The sequence below is a fragment of the Pongo abelii genome, chromosome 10 (assembly GCF_028885655.2).
Source record: "Pongo abelii isolate AG06213 chromosome 10, NHGRI_mPonAbe1-v2.0_pri, whole genome shotgun sequence".
In the NCBI taxonomy this organism is placed as follows: Eukaryota; Metazoa; Chordata; class Mammalia; order Primates; family Hominidae; genus Pongo; species Pongo abelii.
Genome location: NC_071995.2, coordinates 102,424,686 through 102,443,436, shown reverse-complemented (window position 1 = coordinate 102,443,436; position 18,751 = coordinate 102,424,686). Strand labels below are relative to the sequence as shown.

At 43.6% G+C, this 18,751-nt stretch overlaps 1 protein-coding gene across 1 annotated transcript in view; it reads left to right on the top strand.

The window, feature by feature from the left end:
- Nucleotides 1-18,751, top strand: part of NT5DC3 (5'-nucleotidase domain containing 3) — a 68,937-nt gene that overhangs the window by 35,825 nt on the left and 14,361 nt on the right. Inside the window, exons 5-11 of the mRNA XM_009248165.4 lie at nt 6,741-6,831; nt 8,396-8,533; nt 11,392-11,452; nt 11,877-11,979; nt 12,124-12,225; nt 16,474-16,555; nt 17,870-17,956. Coding sequence (XP_009246440.1) covers nt 6,741-6,831; nt 8,396-8,533; nt 11,392-11,452; nt 11,877-11,979; nt 12,124-12,225; nt 16,474-16,555; nt 17,870-17,956 — 664 coding nt within the window. The remainder of the gene's footprint in view (nt 1-6,740; nt 6,832-8,395; nt 8,534-11,391; nt 11,453-11,876; nt 11,980-12,123; nt 12,226-16,473; nt 16,556-17,869; nt 17,957-18,751) is intronic.

Below are 18,751 nucleotides of genomic sequence, written 5' to 3'. Positions count from 1 at the left end.
GTTAAAATTAATGCTTGTTTATTTTTAAAATCAAAGTGAAACATGGATAGAGTCACACAGTCAAACAGGATTAAAGATGTCACAGGGGTCAACAGCAATCTGCTGTGCTCCCCTCTGCCCCTAAAACCTTTAAAGTCTTTAGATTTTTTAAGTAATGTGCTCATTCTTCTATTTCCTAATTTATTAATTCTGGACATTGTCCCTGCTGTGGTAGATAAGGACTTAGCTTTCTGGCACCTCCTCCCACTTCTCCAGTCTCATTCCTCTCATCTCATTCAGATCTCAGTTTTTGGTGGTTGTACTGGTCACTGTTTACATTATGACTCAGGAGGTCTTGTCTGGTTCACTTTTTTTTTTTTTTTTGTTATTGAGATGGAGTCTCCCTCTTGTTGCCCAGGCTGGAGTGCAGTGGCGAGATCTCGGCTCACTGCAACTTCTGCCTCCCAGGTTCAAGTGATTCTCCTGCCTTAGCCTCCCAAAGAGCTGGAATTACAGGCATGTGCCACCACGCCCGGCTAGTTTTGTATTTTTAGAAGAGACAGGGTTTCACCATGTTGGCCAGGCTGGTCTTGAACTCCTGATTTCAGGTGATCTGCCTGTCTCAGCCTCCCAAAGTGCCGGGATTATAGGCGTGAGCCACCGCACCCAGCTGGTTCACTCTTAAGCCAGGTAGTGCAGTGCGATTATTTTCTTTCTTGTACAGTATTTTGTTTTTCTTAGATTTTAACAATAATCTCAGTTTTTGTTTGCCTAGTTTTCTGTGTAGGTATCTCTGATTTTTTCCAAATGGTCCATTACAAATTTTAGGCATGTATTTATTTTCCAATAATTCAAATGTTTTCAATAATCTGTCACTTTTTAAAAAAAAAATGGACTCTCCCCTCCTGGTCTGATCTGGTTTGGTTGCTTGTCTTGGGACTTCCCTTTGCTACTTTCCCTGTTTCAAATTCCCTTCTCTTCCTCTCTGTGGCTTTACTCCCTCATTTAGCTTGAGTATATCCTCCAGTAGCCTCCTGGTGCCTCCTTGTGCTGAGCCTTTCTGCAGCTTGTGGTGGGGAATCAGTTCTTGTCGTGGGTGTACCCTTGCAGGCCTCTGTTATCAGGGTTAAGTCAAGATACCTTCTTTGCATCCAGTGTTTGTCTTCCAGTGTCTTGTGGAAATGTCTTGTCTATTGATGTCTTTGCTCTCATTTCCTTTGACTGTTTCTACTGTCACTTTAATGGTGTTTCAGGATAGAGAGGAGGTGGTGGTGATGATGGTAATAATATTACTAATAGCGACTAGCAAATATTGAGTCTTGCTGTGGGACAGGCACTGTTATAAGGGTTTTGTTTGAGTTAACTCATTTAATCCTCAAAATAACTATATGAAGTAGGTACTATTATTAGTGCCGGAGGTGTTAAGTAACTTGCCCAAGGTCACATAGCAAATAATTGCCTGGGCTAGAATTCAGACCCAGGCAGCCTGGGTCCAGAGTCTGTGCTCTTGGCCACCATGCTGTGTGGCCTTTCTTAAGGTATAAGGGATAGTTGGAGTCCCTCAACACATTTTTTTTTGGGGGGCGGGTAATGAATCTGTTTTAGTATGGACAATTACAAATAATCTTTCCAGCAAGATCACATCTTTTGCGGGAACATGGATGGAGCTGGAGGCCATTATCCTTAGCAAACTAACGCAGGAACAGGAAGCCAAATACTGCATGTTCTCACAAGTGGAAGCTAAATGATGGGAACTCATGGACACATAGAGGTGAACAATAGACTCTGGGGTCTACTGGAGGGTGGAGGGTGGAGGGTTGGAGAAGGGAGAGGATCAGGAAAAATAACTAATGGGTAGGGTACTAGGGCTTAGTACCTGGGTGATGAAATATCTACAACAAACCCCCATGACGTGAATTTACCTATATAACAAACCTGCACATGTACCCCTGAACCTAAAAGTTAAAATAAAACAAAAAACTTTTCACGTATTTTGTAAGTAACATGTATATTAAATATAATTACTACATTTTTGTGCACATGTCTCATTTTCTTAGGAAAAATCTTTGTAAGTGAAATTGCCAGGTGAACGTTGTTCATTCATTTTAAGGCTTTTGAAATGGCTCAGTTGACCTCCAGATTGTACCATTCCCAACAGACTTACTTTTAACTTATATTTTAAAGTTGTTGCTACATTTAACATATTCCAGTTTTTAGTTTTTCTTTCTCTAAACCGCTTAAATGAACATTCGTTTGTTCCCCTACTCATAGCTCCTAATGTTTTCCCAGAATTATTATTGCAGTGGTGAGGGTGGGGGAGAGAACGAAGAAGGCAAGGTTATGCATGTTTATGAGAGTCCTCACCAGGTCTCTGTATTCTGTCTCTCCATCTCTCTTTCTGCTGTTGGCCCCCTCCTTAGACACTTACCCCTTCTCTCCTGGGTTCTTGGGGTTTGCTGCAGTGTACTCCATCCTGGACATTCTTGCCAGACTGATTCCCTAAATCATTACTCCCAATAATCCCCTCCTCTGAATGCCTGGATGGCTCCCTGCTCTCTACAGAATAAAGGCTAAGCCATATGCTTAGGCTTAGGTTTGAGATTTTTATCAACCTGCTTTAAACCCTTCGCTTCCTCTTCTTCCGTACACAGCTCCTTGATTTACTAGATTGGTCAAGACTCTTGGTTGAAAGTGACTGAAACTCAAACTGGCTCAGAAACTAATTGTACAGTCCACAGACAGAGTGAGTTTGCAGGTGTGCTGGCTCCAGGGGCCAAATTGCTATTGTCAGAACTCTTTCCATCTCTTGGCCTTCCTCTCTGGCTTGGTTCACTCTCAGGCAAGCCCCTCCTTGGTGAGCCCTGGCACTACCAAGCCCACATCCCCTCACCTCCAGGTCAAGAGGAACAGAGGAGCTTTGTTTCTCCACATTCCACTGGAGTCTCAGGACTGAATCTCATCAGAATGACTTGAGTCATGTGTTTGGTCCTGAACCATTACGATGAAGAGAGACAGGATGCCGGGCAGGCGAAGACAGCGCAGGGATTCTTTTCCCTTGACATCTTCTTTCTTGCCACCTGGCACTTGCTCCTGCTGGTGTTCTGCCAGGGTGCAGTTTTCCTTCCTCTCTGCTTCTTGAAATCCTACCTACCCTCCATGGCCAGCTTGTGGTGAGTCCTCTGCTCACCCTCTCAGCCTCAAATGCTCTTTCTCCCCTCTCTTCTCCTGGGCTTCACAGGAGAAGAATTGCCTTGTTTCTTGTATATACACTGGCCATTGTGTCAAGGAGTATGGACAGTGTATGAGGCATTCAGGGGGAAGGAGCGTTCAGAATGAGGCTGTAGGAAGTTCACTGTTGCATCGCTGCTGAGAAGGGTGTTGAGGTGAGCTGGACTCTGGAGGGAGTGTGTGGACTTGAGTCACTCACACTTCCTGGGTGTGAACCCCAGCTCCATGGCTCACAAGTGTGTGGTCTTGAGCCATCTCTGGACCCTCTGAAAGCCTTGGTTTCCTCCTGTAAAGCATGCATGATTCCAGTGCCTGCCTAAGGGGCAGCTTGTGAAGATGAAGCATACCTGCACAGGGCTCAGAATACAGGGTGGTGCCACTGGGCTTCCTGCCTCACGTCACGGGGTTTAGTCCACTGAGCCTTGCGTGTGGCCATTTCCACTCTTAGCACCACTCAGAGAGGAGTATTAGAGGGCAGGAGGATGTCTGATGGAGACAAAAACAGTCTTTCTCTGCCCTAATGTGATAAATACATTTAAAAAAAAAATGCCAGCCCGGCCGGGCGCGATGGCTCACGCCTGTAATCCCAGCACTTTGGGAGGCCGAGGTGGGTGGATCACGAGGTCAGGAGATCAAGACCATCCTGGCTAACACGGTGACACCCTGTCTCTCCTAAAAATACAAAAATTAGCCAGGCGTGATTGCGGGCGCCTGTAGTCCCAGCTACTCAGGAGGCTGAGGCAGGAGAATGGCGTGAACCCAGCAGGCGGAGCTTGCAGTGAGCCGAGATCGCGCCACTGCACTCCAGCCTGGGTGACAGAGCGAGACTCCATCTCAAAAAAAAAAAAAAAAAAAAAAAAAAGAGCCAGCGCACCCCAAAGCAAGTCATTAGGAAGCCTTGTACCTTAGTGGTTTAAGAGCCTGGGCATGCAGAAATGTCACTTTTCTTCTCTTTCACACCAGAAGGGGCCATGAATGAGAGAAGGTGGGAAGAAGGTGTCCATCTCAGCCTAGTTTGTTTCTAAGCGCTGATGCAGGTCTCCAGTCCCTACACCAGGGTGAATTTTATGATGTTTGGCCCACAGGAGTGAGTGCTGCCGGCTGGGGAGGTGGAGAGGGGTTCCCTATCGCAGCCCCATTTTTGTACCTATAGTTTAAGTTTTTACTAGGAACCTTGTGAAAAGCTGGGGTGGTTCCTTTCACAGCCACACTAGTGAAACCTCTCTATAGTGCTTACATATACCAACTGTTCTATACATAGTAGCTCCTGTGATCTTCTCAGTGACATCAGGAAGTAGGCACTTTTATAGTTCTCTGCTTTAAGAATGAAGATTTTGAGACCCAAAAGGGATAAATTACTTGTCAAGGTAATATCCCTAGTGAGGAAGGGAGCGGGGATTTGAAGCCCTGGCAGACTCATTCAGATCTGTGCTCCTAACCTCGTGTTTCTCACACAGAGCCGGGGAAAAGGAGCTTCCACTTCGATTTCCACGCTGGTTGAGGCTGTATTCAGATGTGGCCGGGCAGTCTTCCCATGCCTGCTGCAGTTGTGTTTGGCTCTTCGTTCGATGCAGCTGCTTCTTGGGGAATTCAGCTGGCAGATTTCACTGCGTCTTCTGAGCTGCCATTTGGTTGCTTGGCTCTTGTGGATGCAGCCTGGGTGGCTGTGCCTGTGCCTTAGAGGCAGCAGTGGCTTCCAAAGGGCAGGGAAATAATTCTGACCCGGCTGAATCACTTGACTTTTTATATTTTCTCTCCAGTGTTAGAGCCTTAGCGGTGTGGACACATGACTGCTGCTACTCAGCAAGGGCTGATTTCCAAGGTCACTGCCTCGAATGATCTGGCTTAGTGCCAGTGTCTTATCTTATTTCTGGAGCAAAGATAAAGGGAGTCCAGTGTTTCTGTTTTTTCAAAGGCCAGTAGTTGTAACAGGTTAATCAAGATGAGAGGCAAAATATTAATGAATCCACTCAGATAACTTTTTAAAGTAATGTGGGTGATGGAGACGGGAGGAAAGAGGTTGAAGTGATCTTTTTGTTAACGTTACATATCAAAACATAAAGGATATCGTACATAGGTTTTACTGTGGACCATGTGGTTTTGTATGCTAAGCAACCTGTTGTGTTAGTAACTAAAATTCTTCTTGAATTATTTATACTCCTGTTGTAGCACAGCGTGACATTTCCTGTACTATTCAGTCTGTAGTTTCGTAATCATTGGTGTCTATTTCTCAAGCACTTTCTCCTCCACAGGAGGGGTGGAGGAGCAGGTGTTTCCCCTCCTGATGCTTGAGAGTGGTTGAGTCCAGGTGAACAGGTGAAGGCACCTGCTCTAGTCACTGGTGGCAGAGGCAGGAGTGAAATCCTGGCCACTGACTTCACAATTCTTTTTTTTTTTGCTATGTGGAGGAGGTGGATTCATTTGCAGATTCCAGAGGCAGGCAGATGGTAGATGAGGAAACTGGCCTTCAGTGTCACAAAGCATTCGGGGTCATTTCCTCTCCAAGGTGGTGGTGCCACAGGGCTTCCTGCCTCATGTAACGGGGTTTAGTCCACTGAGCCTTGGGTGTGGCAATTTCCATTCTCAGCACCTGTATTAGTCTGTTCTCATTCTGCTGTTAAAGACATACCTGAGGCTGGGTAATTTATAAAGAGGCTTAATGGACTCACAGTTCCGCATAGCGGGGGAGGCCTCACAATCATGGCAGAAGGTGAAAGGCACGTCTTACATGGTGGCAAGCAAGAGAGAATGAGAGCCAAGTGAAAGGGGAAACTCCTAATAAAATCATCAGATCTCGTGAGACTTATTCACTACCACGAGAGTAGTATGGGGGAAACAGCTCCGGTGATTCAGTGTTGTCCCACCAGGTCCCTCCCACAATCTGGGAATTACAGGAGCTACAATTCAAGATGAGATTTAGGTGGGGAGGCAGCCAAACCAAATCAGCCCCTATCTCAGGCTACAGTATTGGAGGGCAAGAGGATGTCTGATGGAGACAAAAACAATCTTTCTCTGCCCTAATATATTAAATACATTAAAACAAAAGCCAGCCCACCCCAAAGCAAGTCATTAGGAAGCCTTGTGCCTTAGTGGTGTAAGAGCCTGGACCATAGAGCCAGAAAGCCTGGGTTCTAATCTTGACCTACCACTTCCTACTTTGGTGACCTTGAACAGGTACATGACCTTTCTTTGCTTCAGTTACCTCAGCTGGAAATAGGAAGAATAATAGTGCCTGCCTCCTAGGATTGTTGAGAATTACACGAATGACTAGGTGTAATTCATATCTGGCCTATAGTATGTGCCATGTAATATTAACTATTATTATTCCTGCTCTTGTTACCAATGGAACAGTAGTAGTAGTAAACATAGTAGCATCTTACCTGATATTTATAGCATTTACTTGTGGCACATTTTGCCTCGTCATGATGACAGTGTCTTGCACCTCAATTGAAAAATCCCAGCACTGCACAGGGGTGTGAAGATCATTGGGTTCTCTAGTTGAGCTCTTTAACTGCACCATCTGGTTTTTCCAGAGGCCTCAGTGTTGTCCCTGATGAAGAAGTCATTGAAATGTACGAGGGGTCCCACGTGCCCTTGGAGCAGATGAGTGACTTTTACGGAAAGGTAATGAGAAGCACTTTATTCATTTAAAGCAGCCTTTTTCCTTCTTGAAACATGGCCTTGTCGAACTTACCTACTGCTTATATGGAATTGACAGGGAAATTTGAGATTGTGTGTTGAGAGAGACTAGCGTTTGAAGGGGACACCCCCAGATTCTTTCATGATTCTCCTTTCTGAAGCACTTCCTCCCCACCTGATGAAGGCTCTTTTCACCTCCCACATACCTACCCCATTTGCCACCCCATCTCCAGGAATGTCCCTAGTTTCTGGAGTGGGGCTCCAGAACAGATTGGGGCTGTCGGTATGACAGCTACTGCTTCCCCTGACGAATGGCTGTGAAATGCCAGAGTTGATGGCTACACAGCCACCCTTTTTACTTTCAGGGAAACCTCTGCTTTTCTAACTTTTGTGGTTCTCTTTCCGCTCAGAATTTTTGCTTCTTGTCTTATTAGATGCACTCACTTACTTGCTTTGTCAAAATGAAATGGAAGATGTCTGGTCAGCTAGTAAACTTAGTACAGACAGCCCCTGACTTACAGTGATTCTACTTAGAATTTTTTGACTTTACAATACAATGGTGCAAAACCATCACAATTTCAACATAAATTACAGTATTCAATAAATTATATGAGACACTCAACACCTTGTTATAAAATAGGCTTTGCGTAGGCTAATAGAAATGTTCTGAGAATGCTTAAGATAGGCTAGGCTGAGCCATGATTTTCTGTAGGTTAGATGTATAAATGCATCTTTTACAGTGGGTTTATCAGAATGTAACCCCATCATAAGTCGAGGAGAATCTATAGTGTAAATTGCAAGTCTTCAGAGAAACGCTCTTTTTTAAGCTCAAATATGGGCCATAAGGTCGTGCTTCAGTTCAGGAGAGTTACATGAGTTTTTATGTCATTATGGGCAATAATTTGTTTGCCAGCTTTCCTCTGTGTTTCCTGAAAGAGTGTGAACCAGAAGTGGGATTGAGCACAGGAGAAATTGGAAGGTGAAGGGTGATTAGACTCTGGGGGAAATCAGGGCATTTCTTTTGATATCCTAGTTATACTTAGAGTGAGACATCAGCTCTGCTGTGAATGATAAGGAACAACGGGAACATTTTACTTTTTTTTTTTTTAAGGCAGAGTTTTGCTCTTGTTGCCCAGGCTAGTGTGCAGTGGTGCCATCTCTGCTCATTGCAACCTCCACCTCTCGGGTTCAAGCGATTCTCCTGCCTCAGCTTCCTGAGTAGCTGGGATTACAGGCACCCACCACCATGCCCAGCAAATTTTTGTATTTTTTAGTAGAGACAGGGTTTCACGATGTTGTCCAGGCTGATCTTGAACTCCTGACCTCAGGTGATCCACCTGCCTTGGCCTCCCAAAGTGCTGGGATTACAGGCGTGAGCCACCACGCCTAGCCCATTTTCTTTTTTTATTATTAGAACTTTCCTTTTTTGTGTTGATGATGAGAATCTCGTTTAGTCACTGAAAAGGCTTCCTGCTGTTCCTGGTGCTTCGTGGCTCTGTACCTGGTGTGGGCCCCTGTTTCTAAAGCACTCCTTCTACCCTGTCTGCAGAGTTCTCATGGAAACACGATGAAGCAGTTCATGGACATCTTCTCCCTGCCCGAGATGACCCTCCTGTCCTGCGTGAATGAATACTTCCTCAAGAACAACATCGACTATGAGCCTGTGCATCTGTACAAAGACGTCAAGGTTGTATCCACAGTGAGAGATCATGGTGCTGAGTCTGTTTCAGCCTTTTCAGTGGGAGTCACAGAGCCTTGAACCTCCTTTCTAGGTTAGGTGTTTTAAATAGTCTCTTAGCTGGGAACTCTTATGTGTGGTTTAACCTTGAACATTATAACAAAGATGTTGTTACATCAGGAGAATTGGAAATCAGTCAAAAGTTTTGTTAAAATGAGATGGTGCTGACACTTTTATCTCAATTTTTGATCCTTTCTGACCAGAAGGCTAAGGCCGGGGCCAGTGCACTTGGCCAAAGGGATGATGGGGATGGAAGTCCAGCCTGTACTCATTCACCCCTGAGTCTGCCCAAGCAAGGGTGCCTCCTCTTCTTTTTTTTTTTTGAACAGAGTCTTGCTCTGTCACTCAGGCTGGAGTGCAGTGGTGCGATCTTGGCTCACTGCAACCTCTGCCCTCCCGGGTTCAAGTGATTCTCCTGCCTCAGCCTCCCAAGTAGCTGGGATTACAGGCGCCTGACACCATGCCTGGCTAATTTTTGTATTTTTAATAGAGACGAGGTTTCACCATGTTGGCCAGGCTAGTCTCCAACTCCTAACCTCAAGTGATCCGCCCACCTCAGCCTCCCAAAATGCTGGGATTAAAGGCTTGAGCCACTACGCCCGTCAAGCTCCTGGCTGGGGGGCCTGTGCCACTGTAGTTGCCCAGAAGGGATGCCTTTTTCCTTTGCCCACAAAGGTTCCATGTGGCTCTCTAAAGTCCTGCAAAAGCCATGCAAGAATCCAGTTGGGGGAGGGGGGTTGTAGACAAATGTAAATGTTTACATGAACATATACAAAGTCCTCACTTACTGTTGCCCGTAGGTTCTTGGCAACTGTGACTTTAAGTGAAACTGTGTGCAACAGGTCCTTGAATAACGCCAATTTCTTCGATGTCATTTTAATTTTGACAAGGAAAAAAATTGATTTTGCTTTATGTCATTTCACATAGAGTTGCAGTTTCTAAGAACCTACTGAAGATGTTAAGGACTTACTGTACAAATCATTTGTATTTATAAATTTATTTATGTATTTTATGGTCACATGTTTATATATTTATATATGTTCTTTAAGCTGTATGAACTTTTTAGTACTAAAAAAGTTTATATTATTTTATATGTATTTACATAGTTATATTTATAAAAATATGTATTTAAAATATTTATTTTTTTTAAAGATACGTATTTACACACTAAAATATTTTTGTTATGTATTTATAAGTAAATTTAAGTTTTGGCAGCGTGATTCCTGGGTTTTAGGAAGATAGAGGATAAATTATAGTTTCTCAATATCAGTGTGGTATTATCCAAATTGAATTTAGGTATTTAGTTTCCGTTCTCTTTTTTGTATATACACTTTGTCTTTAAAAGTCTTTAAGAATCACTTGTAGCAGCCTTGTGCATTCGTGAGGTGAGATGTTGATTTGAAAGCTCAGTTTTTACTGCAAGTGTTACTACCATCCCATCAAGAGCAAATACTTGTGTAGAGTTTACTAGGTCCCAGGCACTGTTCTTATGAGTGCTTTAGGCATGTTAACTTACTAAATCTTCATAATAATGCAAGGTAGGCACTATTCTTACCATTTTACAAATAAGGACATCGAGGCACAGTGAGGTTGAGTTGCTTGCCCAAGGTCACACAGCTGGTAAATAGCAGAGCCTTGATTTTAAGCCAGGCAGTCTGACTTGCATTTAACTGCTGCCTTCTGCTGCTGGTGTGAAATTGAATCAGGCTTGTGCTGATAATTGAGGTTGAGATTGCAGTCCAGAAGTGCTCACTCTTAACAGAAATCTCCCAGCAACAGTCTAAGGCTTAGACACAATTTTGCCTGCAGCTCTGTCTCCTGCTACTGGCTCCAGAAAGTTTCCATAGGCCTCTAGGAATGTCACCACATAGAGGCCCTGTGCAGTGTCACCTGCCAGTGGGACCCTGTTTTGACACCTGCCAGCTATCATGCTGCCATACTCCTGAACCCACAAAGAGTTTAACTGCCTCCTCTTCCTCTCCCTGGACCACATCTCTGCTTGAGCTACAATCTCACTGCCAGTTCGTTGCCCGACTGGTGGCACCAAAGAGAGAAGGAGGAACCTGTTAGCTATTTGTCTCTCCCTCTCATTCTGTGTTATAGAATTTGCCATTGGGGTCTAGGGACGGAAAGGGCACAAAGATAAAAGAGCAATAACTCCCTTTGTCCAGATGGCCTGGGATCATTTGTTCACAGTACTGCATATAAATTACTGTCTATCATGTGGGACTTTATTCAGAATTATTCACAGAAATTACCTCTTCCAAGCACTCTTTTGAATATTGCATTGGAAATTGCCACCATCACCATGGAAACTTTGGCTTTCACAAGGGGCTGCCTATGAAAATGGACCAGAATTGGCCGGGTGTGGTGGCTCATGCCTGCAATCCCAGCACTTTGGGCGGCTGAGGCAGGTGGATTACTTCAGGCCAGGAGTTGGAGACCAGCCTGGCCAACATGGTGAAACCCTGCCTCTATTAAAAACACAAAAATTAGCCTGGTGTGCTGGCGGACGCCTGTATTCCCAACTACTCTGGAGGCTGACGCAGGAGAATCACTTGAACCCAGGAGGCAGAGGCTGCATTGAGCTGAGATGGCACCACTGCACTTCAGCCTGGGTGATATAACAAGACTCTGTCTCAAAAAAAAAAAAAAAAAAGAAAATGGACCAGAATTTAGATTTTGTGTAGTGCCTGGATTGTCAGACTTTCTAGGGACAGAAGTTATTATGACTGCCATTTTACTTGTACTGTTACTCAGGTTATCTCAGTTGTATTTTCGCTGATTAAAAATGTATCTTTTGACAGGATTCAATTCGAGACGTCCACATCAAAGGAATAATGTACAGAGCAATTGAAGCAGACATTGGTATGTGCACAGCAGTATCATGAAGAGAGTTTCAGCCTTTCCGTTTCTTGTGCAACCATGCCAGCATTTTACTTTGCATTCCAGGTGCTAAGCAGGGGCTGCATGAGTGCTCTGTAAGGACCTGGCATCCTGGCATGTTAGCCGTCTCCTCTTTGTCCTGGAACTTGACATAATTCTGACTTAAAAGGAGAGGCACTGGCAGCTATAGCCACTTAGTTGTTTCCACTTAGACCGAGGAGGCAGGGTCTTTGTGAATGATGCACCAGATGTACCCATGTTCCACTGAACAAAGCTTCTTCCTTAAGGCCTTTATTCCCTCTCCTGTGCCTAGGACAGTGCTGGACCCAAACCCCCATTTAGAAAGTACTTGCAGATTGACCAATATCATGCTGAATCTGTGTGTGAATTTTTCTCTTGCTCTTAGAAAAGTACATCTGCTATGCTGAGCAGACCCGTGCAGTGTTGGCTAAACTGGCTGATCATGGCAAGAAGATGTTTCTCATCACCAATAGCCCCAGTAGCTTTGTGTAAGTTGCTCTGTGTTTCATTGCTAGCTTCTGGCACACTCCTTATATCCCATTTGTTTTAGCAGTTGGAAATTGGAAAGAAAAAGTTACAAACATAGTTAATCCCTTTAATGTTAGACTAACCTGGCTGACTTGTTGCCCTAGGGACAAAGGGATGAGTTATATCGTTGGGAAAGACTGGAGGGACCTGTTCGATGTGGTCATTGTTCAGGCTGAGAAGCCAAACTTCTTTAATGATAAGCGGAGGTGAGTGTTTATTTTTCTAGGGGACTACTAGATTTTATTCCTTTGCTGCTGTGAATATATAGATGGTGTGTCTTGGTAAAATCCAGTTGCAAAATCATAAGCATGTGAGATTATAGCTTTTAAATTTTACCCTTCTAGCAAGTAATCACAAGGAGAGTGACATGAGCACGTAACAGACAGTTTGCATGCATCGAAAGGGTTCTCAGTTCAACTTGAGCTGCTTCAGACCCATGAGGTAGGCTTGAAGAAAATGATTGGCAGTGATGAAAAAGCCAAACTTATTATCACATAGTAAATTAGATCTTTAGATGCAGACATATTGTGAAGCATCAGAAAACAACATCAACAACAAAACTACCTGTTGGGTAGCTCTTTAAATAGAGCTCTCATTAGTGTGTTTAAAATTGCAGTTGGATTTTGCAGAGCTGCTGTGCAACACAGGTTTTGCATCACGTGGAGTAAATCTCTATTACGTCTTAATATCTTCCTGCCACTGTAGCCCTGGGAATGGGGAAGCAGGTAAGTTTTAGGCTGTGACAGGGACAGAGTGTGCTGTTAGTATTTAGTGGGTAGGGATCAGGGAACGCTAAAATATCTTTTAACTTGTGGGACAGGCCTGTTCACAAAGAGCTGTTCTCCACAAATGCCCACAGTGTTGAGAATCACTGCACTAGGGTTCTAAAAAAATTACTCGTATTTGTATAATAATGGGCAAGTTTTGAAACACTTTTACCCCCATGTTTATTCTGTAGCTGGTAAGCAGGTAGTCTGTTCCTCTCTGTTAGGTGATTTGAAGCATCAGGGTGTGGTGCCCTGCAGTTAATGCTTTAAATTCCTCTTGTCCCAGTTTTCCAAGTGTCACAGTGACTCCAGGAAGAAGAGGCAAACCAAGAACCATGTGCAGGGACTCAAAAATGCTGGGTGGGATTCAAGAAAATGAGTGTGATGAAAAACAGCTATAAACTGTGGCTTGCTGCTTTGTTACTATTTTGTCCCACTGACTGGCGGCTGGAGTCATCCCAAAGACAGCGGCAAGGGAGTTCCTACATGGGAGAGCTGCAAACCGTCCCATGATGGGGCTGGTTGGGATTCCAAAGAAAGAAGCACTAAATGCTGGGGTGATCAGTGCAAAGCGCTTATTAGAGGAACCGACTTACAGAGTGGGCTGCTGTGCATCCTATGGCACAGGGTCCCTAACCTTTTTGGTACCAGTGACCGGTTTCGTGGAAGACAATTTTTCCAGCAGGTTTGTGGGGGTAGGGTGATGGTTTCAGGATGAAACTGTTCCACCTGAGATCATCAGGCATTAGATTCTCATAAGGATCACACAACTTAGATCCCTTGCTTGTGCAGCTCACAATAGGGTTCCGCTCCTATGAGAATCTAATGCCACCACTGATTTGCCAGGAGTTGGAGCTCAGGCGGTAATGCTCTCTCACCCACCGGACACTGGCCTCCTGCTGTGCGGCCCGGTTCCTAACAGACCATGGACCGGTTTTGGTCTGTGGTCTGCTGCCCGGGGTCTGGGGACCCCTGCTCTGGCAGACAGGAGAGAAAAGGATGTTCTACCTAGGTATCCACCAGGAGCGGGTCAGGATGTGAAGTTTATTGAGGGTTTAAGGAATTTGGCTCCAGGCCAGGGCTAGTTTCTTCCAGTGTCTTGGGGAGCAACATAAAAACCTTTACCGGTGTCTGGGAGTTTTGAAGCACACAGAGGAAAACAGCTGGGTCAGAGTGGTCAAAGGCACTCCTGTCCTAGAGGAAGAAGTGGGGGAGGTTGGGGGCCCTACAGTCACTGATACAATGCCCTCACCATTTTCTTAGTGGATTCTGGGGTGTGATCAGGAGAAGGGCCCTGTCTCTCTTTTCACCAGAGAGCTCCTCTGTTATCTTTATAAAAAGTGAGGGGGCAGGATCCTGGACTCTTTTCCCTGGATGGAGCAGGCAGGGTGTCTCAGCCCCCTCCCCCAAACATCTATTTGGTCTTTGTTCTCGAAGCCTAGGGTAAGAGCTGAATAATTCTCCATCTGTATTCATCCTTGTGTTATTCATAATAAAGAGAGGTCAGAAACAACCTAACAGCCTTACAGTAGGGGATGCCTAGTTACATTTGGAATAGCCATGTGAGGGGGTATTATGCAGTCATTAAAAATGATGTGCTTGGCCGGGCGCGGTGGCTCACGCCTATAATCCCAGCACTTTGGGAGGCTGAGGTGGGCGGATCACGAGGGCAGGAGATGGAGATGTCATCCTGGCTAACACGGTGAAACCTCCTCTCTACTAAAAATACAAAAAATTAGCTCGGCATGGTGGCAGGGGCCTGTAGTCCCAGCTACTCGGGAGGGTGAGGCAGGAGAATGGTGTAAACCCAGGAGGCAGAGCTTGCAGTGAGCCAAGGTCGTGCTACTGCACTCCAGCCTGGGCGACAGAGTGAGACTCCATCTCAAAAAAAAAAAAAAAAAAAAGAAAAAAATGATGTACTTGGGCCAGGTGCCATGGCTCACACCTATAATCCCAGCACTTTGGGAGGCTGAAGCCAGAGGATTGCTTTAGTCCAGGAGTTTGGGACCACCCTGGGCTACACAGGGAGACTTTGTCTCTACAAATAATTAAAAAATTAGTTGGTCACACCTGTAATCCCAGCATTTTGGGAGACTGAGGTGGGCAGATCACCTGAGGTCAGGAGTGCAACATGGTGAAATCCCATTTCTACTAAAAATACAAAAATTAGCCAGTCATGGTGGCATGCAACTGTAATCCCAGCTACTCAGTAGGCTGAGGCAGGAGAATCGCTTGAACCCAGGAGGCGGAGGTTGCAGTGAGCCAAGATTGCACCACTGCACTCCAGCCTGGGCGACAGAGTGAGACTCTCTCTCAAAAAAATAAAATAAAATAAACCAGGTATGGCAGTGCATGCTTGCAGTCCTAGCTATTTGAGAGACTGAGGTAGGAGTGTCACCTGAACCCAGGAGGTCGAGACTGTAGTGAGCCGTAATTGTGCCACTGCACTTCATCCTGGGGAACAGAATGAGACCCTTTCTCCAAAAAAACAAACAAACAAAAAAAGGAATTGGAGAAAAAAAAAGATGATGTCGTATTACTGTAAAACATGATGTATTTAAGAATATGTAATCACTTGGGAAATTGCTCGCAATATTAGAGAAAAAGGATATAAATTAGCGTACACAAAGTGATCCTCATTTTATAGTCATGAAAGAAAGATAAATTTCATAAAAAGACTGAAACACGAACTGAAATGTTAAGTGTACATGGTGGGTCTAGAATTCTGGGTTGTGTACTTTTTTTCATTGTATTTTTCTGTATTACAATTAGGTAAAAAAAATTTTTTTTTTAGGGTAACACTTATTTTTACCTTAAGGCAAACAAACTGTGAGTCCTTTGGGCTAACACTGCCAGGGTGAGGAGTAAGGCATTATCCTTACTTCCCAATTTCCACCATAAACTAGTGCTTCTGGTCTTCTGATTTGTTTTTTATCTAGAGTGGCTTAATTTCAGGTATAAAGCCAGATAAATATACTAAGGCAGTATTTCCGTAAACTTTTCTTCATAAACAGGTTTTCTGCATGGTCAAATAAATCCGGGAAATCTAAGTGAAAGAAAGTTGATTACAGCAGGGCTTTTCAGAGCCATCAATAGCTATTTAAGAGGGACATATTTAGTGCATGGTGTTTTCCAAATTTATATGACCCTGGAATTCTTTTTTTTGTTTGTTTTTGTTTTTGAGATGGAGTTTCTCTCTTGTTGCCCAGGCTGAAGTGCAGTGGCACAATCTCCACTCACTGCAACCTCTGCCTCCTGGGTTCAAGCGATTCTCCTGCCTCAGCCTGTTGAGTAGCTGGGATTACAGGTGCCTGCCACCATGCTCAGCTAATTTTTGTATTTTTAGTAGAGATGGGGTTTCATCATGTTGGCCAGGCTGATCTCGAACACCTGACCTCAGGTGATCCACCTGCCTCGGCTTCCCAAAGTGCTGGGCTTACAAGAGTGAGCTACTGCGCCTGGCCCCCTGGAATTCTTTTTTTCATGGAACACCTTTGGATACTGGGCTTCACACAATTTGGGACGTATTGAATTAGGCCAGGGAATGTGATGGTGGAGTTTTGGTTTCGGGTTTTTTTTAGGTTTTTGCAGGGAGCTACTTCCTGTGATAGTGAATAACTCTGGTATTTCATAGAGTGGACAGCCTGTACTACTCCATGTCATAATGTTTCCCATTTCTGTTGTTAGGCCTTTCCGAAAGATGAATGAGAAAGGTGTCTTACTCTGGGATAAAATCCATAAGTTGCAGAAAGGCCAGATATACAAGCAGGTATCTCATGACCAGCTGATCCTTTTTGTTGCTTTGCTTTGTGGTCGGTAATAATGCTAATAGCTGATGTTCACTGTGGCTTATTGTGTGCCTGGCACAGTTCTGAGTGATTCCCATGAACTGATTGATTATAACTTGGTGGTAAACTTAGGTTTAAGTCAATATATTTTCAATATGCTAGTATCTAACTCAAAATTGAATGTTTTTTTAAAAACAAAATTTAAGGCATGACTTTCATAGTGTGTAACATTTAAGATGCCAGTAGTAAACCTTGGAAATTTCTCTTTAAGGAACACTTACTCATGGCATATTATTCACTCAAATTACTAATTATTTTCTGACAATACATGTTTTGTACACAATTTTGTGGGTTTAAAAAAAAAATTTATTAAGACAAGGTCTTGCCCTGTTGTCCAGGCTGGAGTGCAGTGGCATGAACATGATTCAGTATAGCCTCAACCTCCTGAGTTCAAGTGATCCTTCCCTCTCAGCCTCCCAGGTGGCTGGGATCATAGGCATGCACCACCACACCCAGCTAATTTTCAATTTTTATTTTCTGTAGAGACAGGGTCTTGCCATTTTGCCCAAGCTGGTCTTGAACTCTTGGGCTCAAGCAGTCCGCCCATCTTGGCCTCCCAAAGTGCTGGGATTACAGGCATGAACCATCACACCTAGCCTGTGTACAGTTCTAATATATTTTGGTGTCATATGAGGCTTTCAAATATTTGAATGAATTATTGCATCGGTGACCATTATTGTGTTACTAAAGTTCGTTTTTTAAAAATATGAATACGTTCTTGGTGGGTATATAACAATCTGATGGATTTGGCAATAAGTGTATTTTCTAGGCCTTGAAAAATTAGCTTTGATAAAGCCATTCTACTTCTAGGAAATTAGCCTAAGAAAATTATGAAGATAATAGCTAATACAACTTGGCTATGAGAATGTTTATCATGAAGTTGCTTACAAAATAGATAGTGTCAACTGTCCAACATCAGGGAATTGGCGAAAGGAATCATGGTACTTCCCAGCTGCTATCATTACATGGTAGACTATTGACATGGAAAGATGGCCACAGCATGTTAAATGTAGAAAGATAGTTACAATGAGGTGTATATAATATAAATCCTTGAACAGTGCATTTGACATAGAGGAAAGATTTCCCATGAAGGTGCTTTTATCTTTATATTTTGATATTTAAAATAAGTTATAAAAACAAAAACAATTTTTAAAAGTTTTAAAAAAATATTTTATACTGTGGGTTAGACAGATCTCTATCTGTAATATAATAACTATAGTTTTCTCTGATTACAGGGTAATTTATATGAATTTTTGAAGCTTACTGGATGGAGAGGATCCAGAGTGTTGTATTTTGGTGACCATATATACAGTGACCTGGCGGTGAGGGGCCCTTTTTTCCTTTGTTGGGGGACAGGTGTGTTAGTTTCACTTACTAAAGAATGTATCTTTTATTTAAGAATGTACCTTTTATTTAAGAATATATCTTTAAGGTCGTCTTTATGCTTTCATAAAACCTAGAGGTAGGCTGCATTTTTTTAATGTCTCTTTTTTTTTTAACAGAACAGGATGGATCAGAGTTGTGAAAAAGATAAATATTTTTTGGAAATGATGGAAATAAGCAGTTCACTCAGAGTTTATCAGAATAATCTTTCCATTTAAATAATAAGAATTAAATGCCGTTGTTCTTTTTCCTTTTATCGCTGCATCAAAAAACATAAAATCCACCTTTGAAAGTTTGCCACTGTTGGGAATATTTAGAAGAATGTGCTGTAGGTTTTCATGTATTATTAGGAGAAAGAGAAATATTCAAAGGCTTCAAGAAACTGAACCAGTGGGCTGGGCACGGTGGCTCACACCTGTAGTCCTAGCACTTTGGGAGGCCGAGGTGGGTGGATTACTTAAGCTCAGGAGTTTGAGATCAGCCTGGGCAACATTGTGAAACCCTGTCTCTACTAAAAATACAAAAATTATCTGGGCGTGGTAGCACATGCCTGTAATCCCAGCTACTGGGGAGGCTGAGGCAGGAGAATTGCTTGAACTGGGGAGGTGGAAACTGCAGTGAGCTGAGATCATGCCATTGCACTCTAGCCTAGGCGACAGAGTGAGACCCTGCCTCAAAAAAAAAAAAAAAAAAATTGAACCAGTGAGGAAGGTGGGCATCCTAAGCCCTCTTAG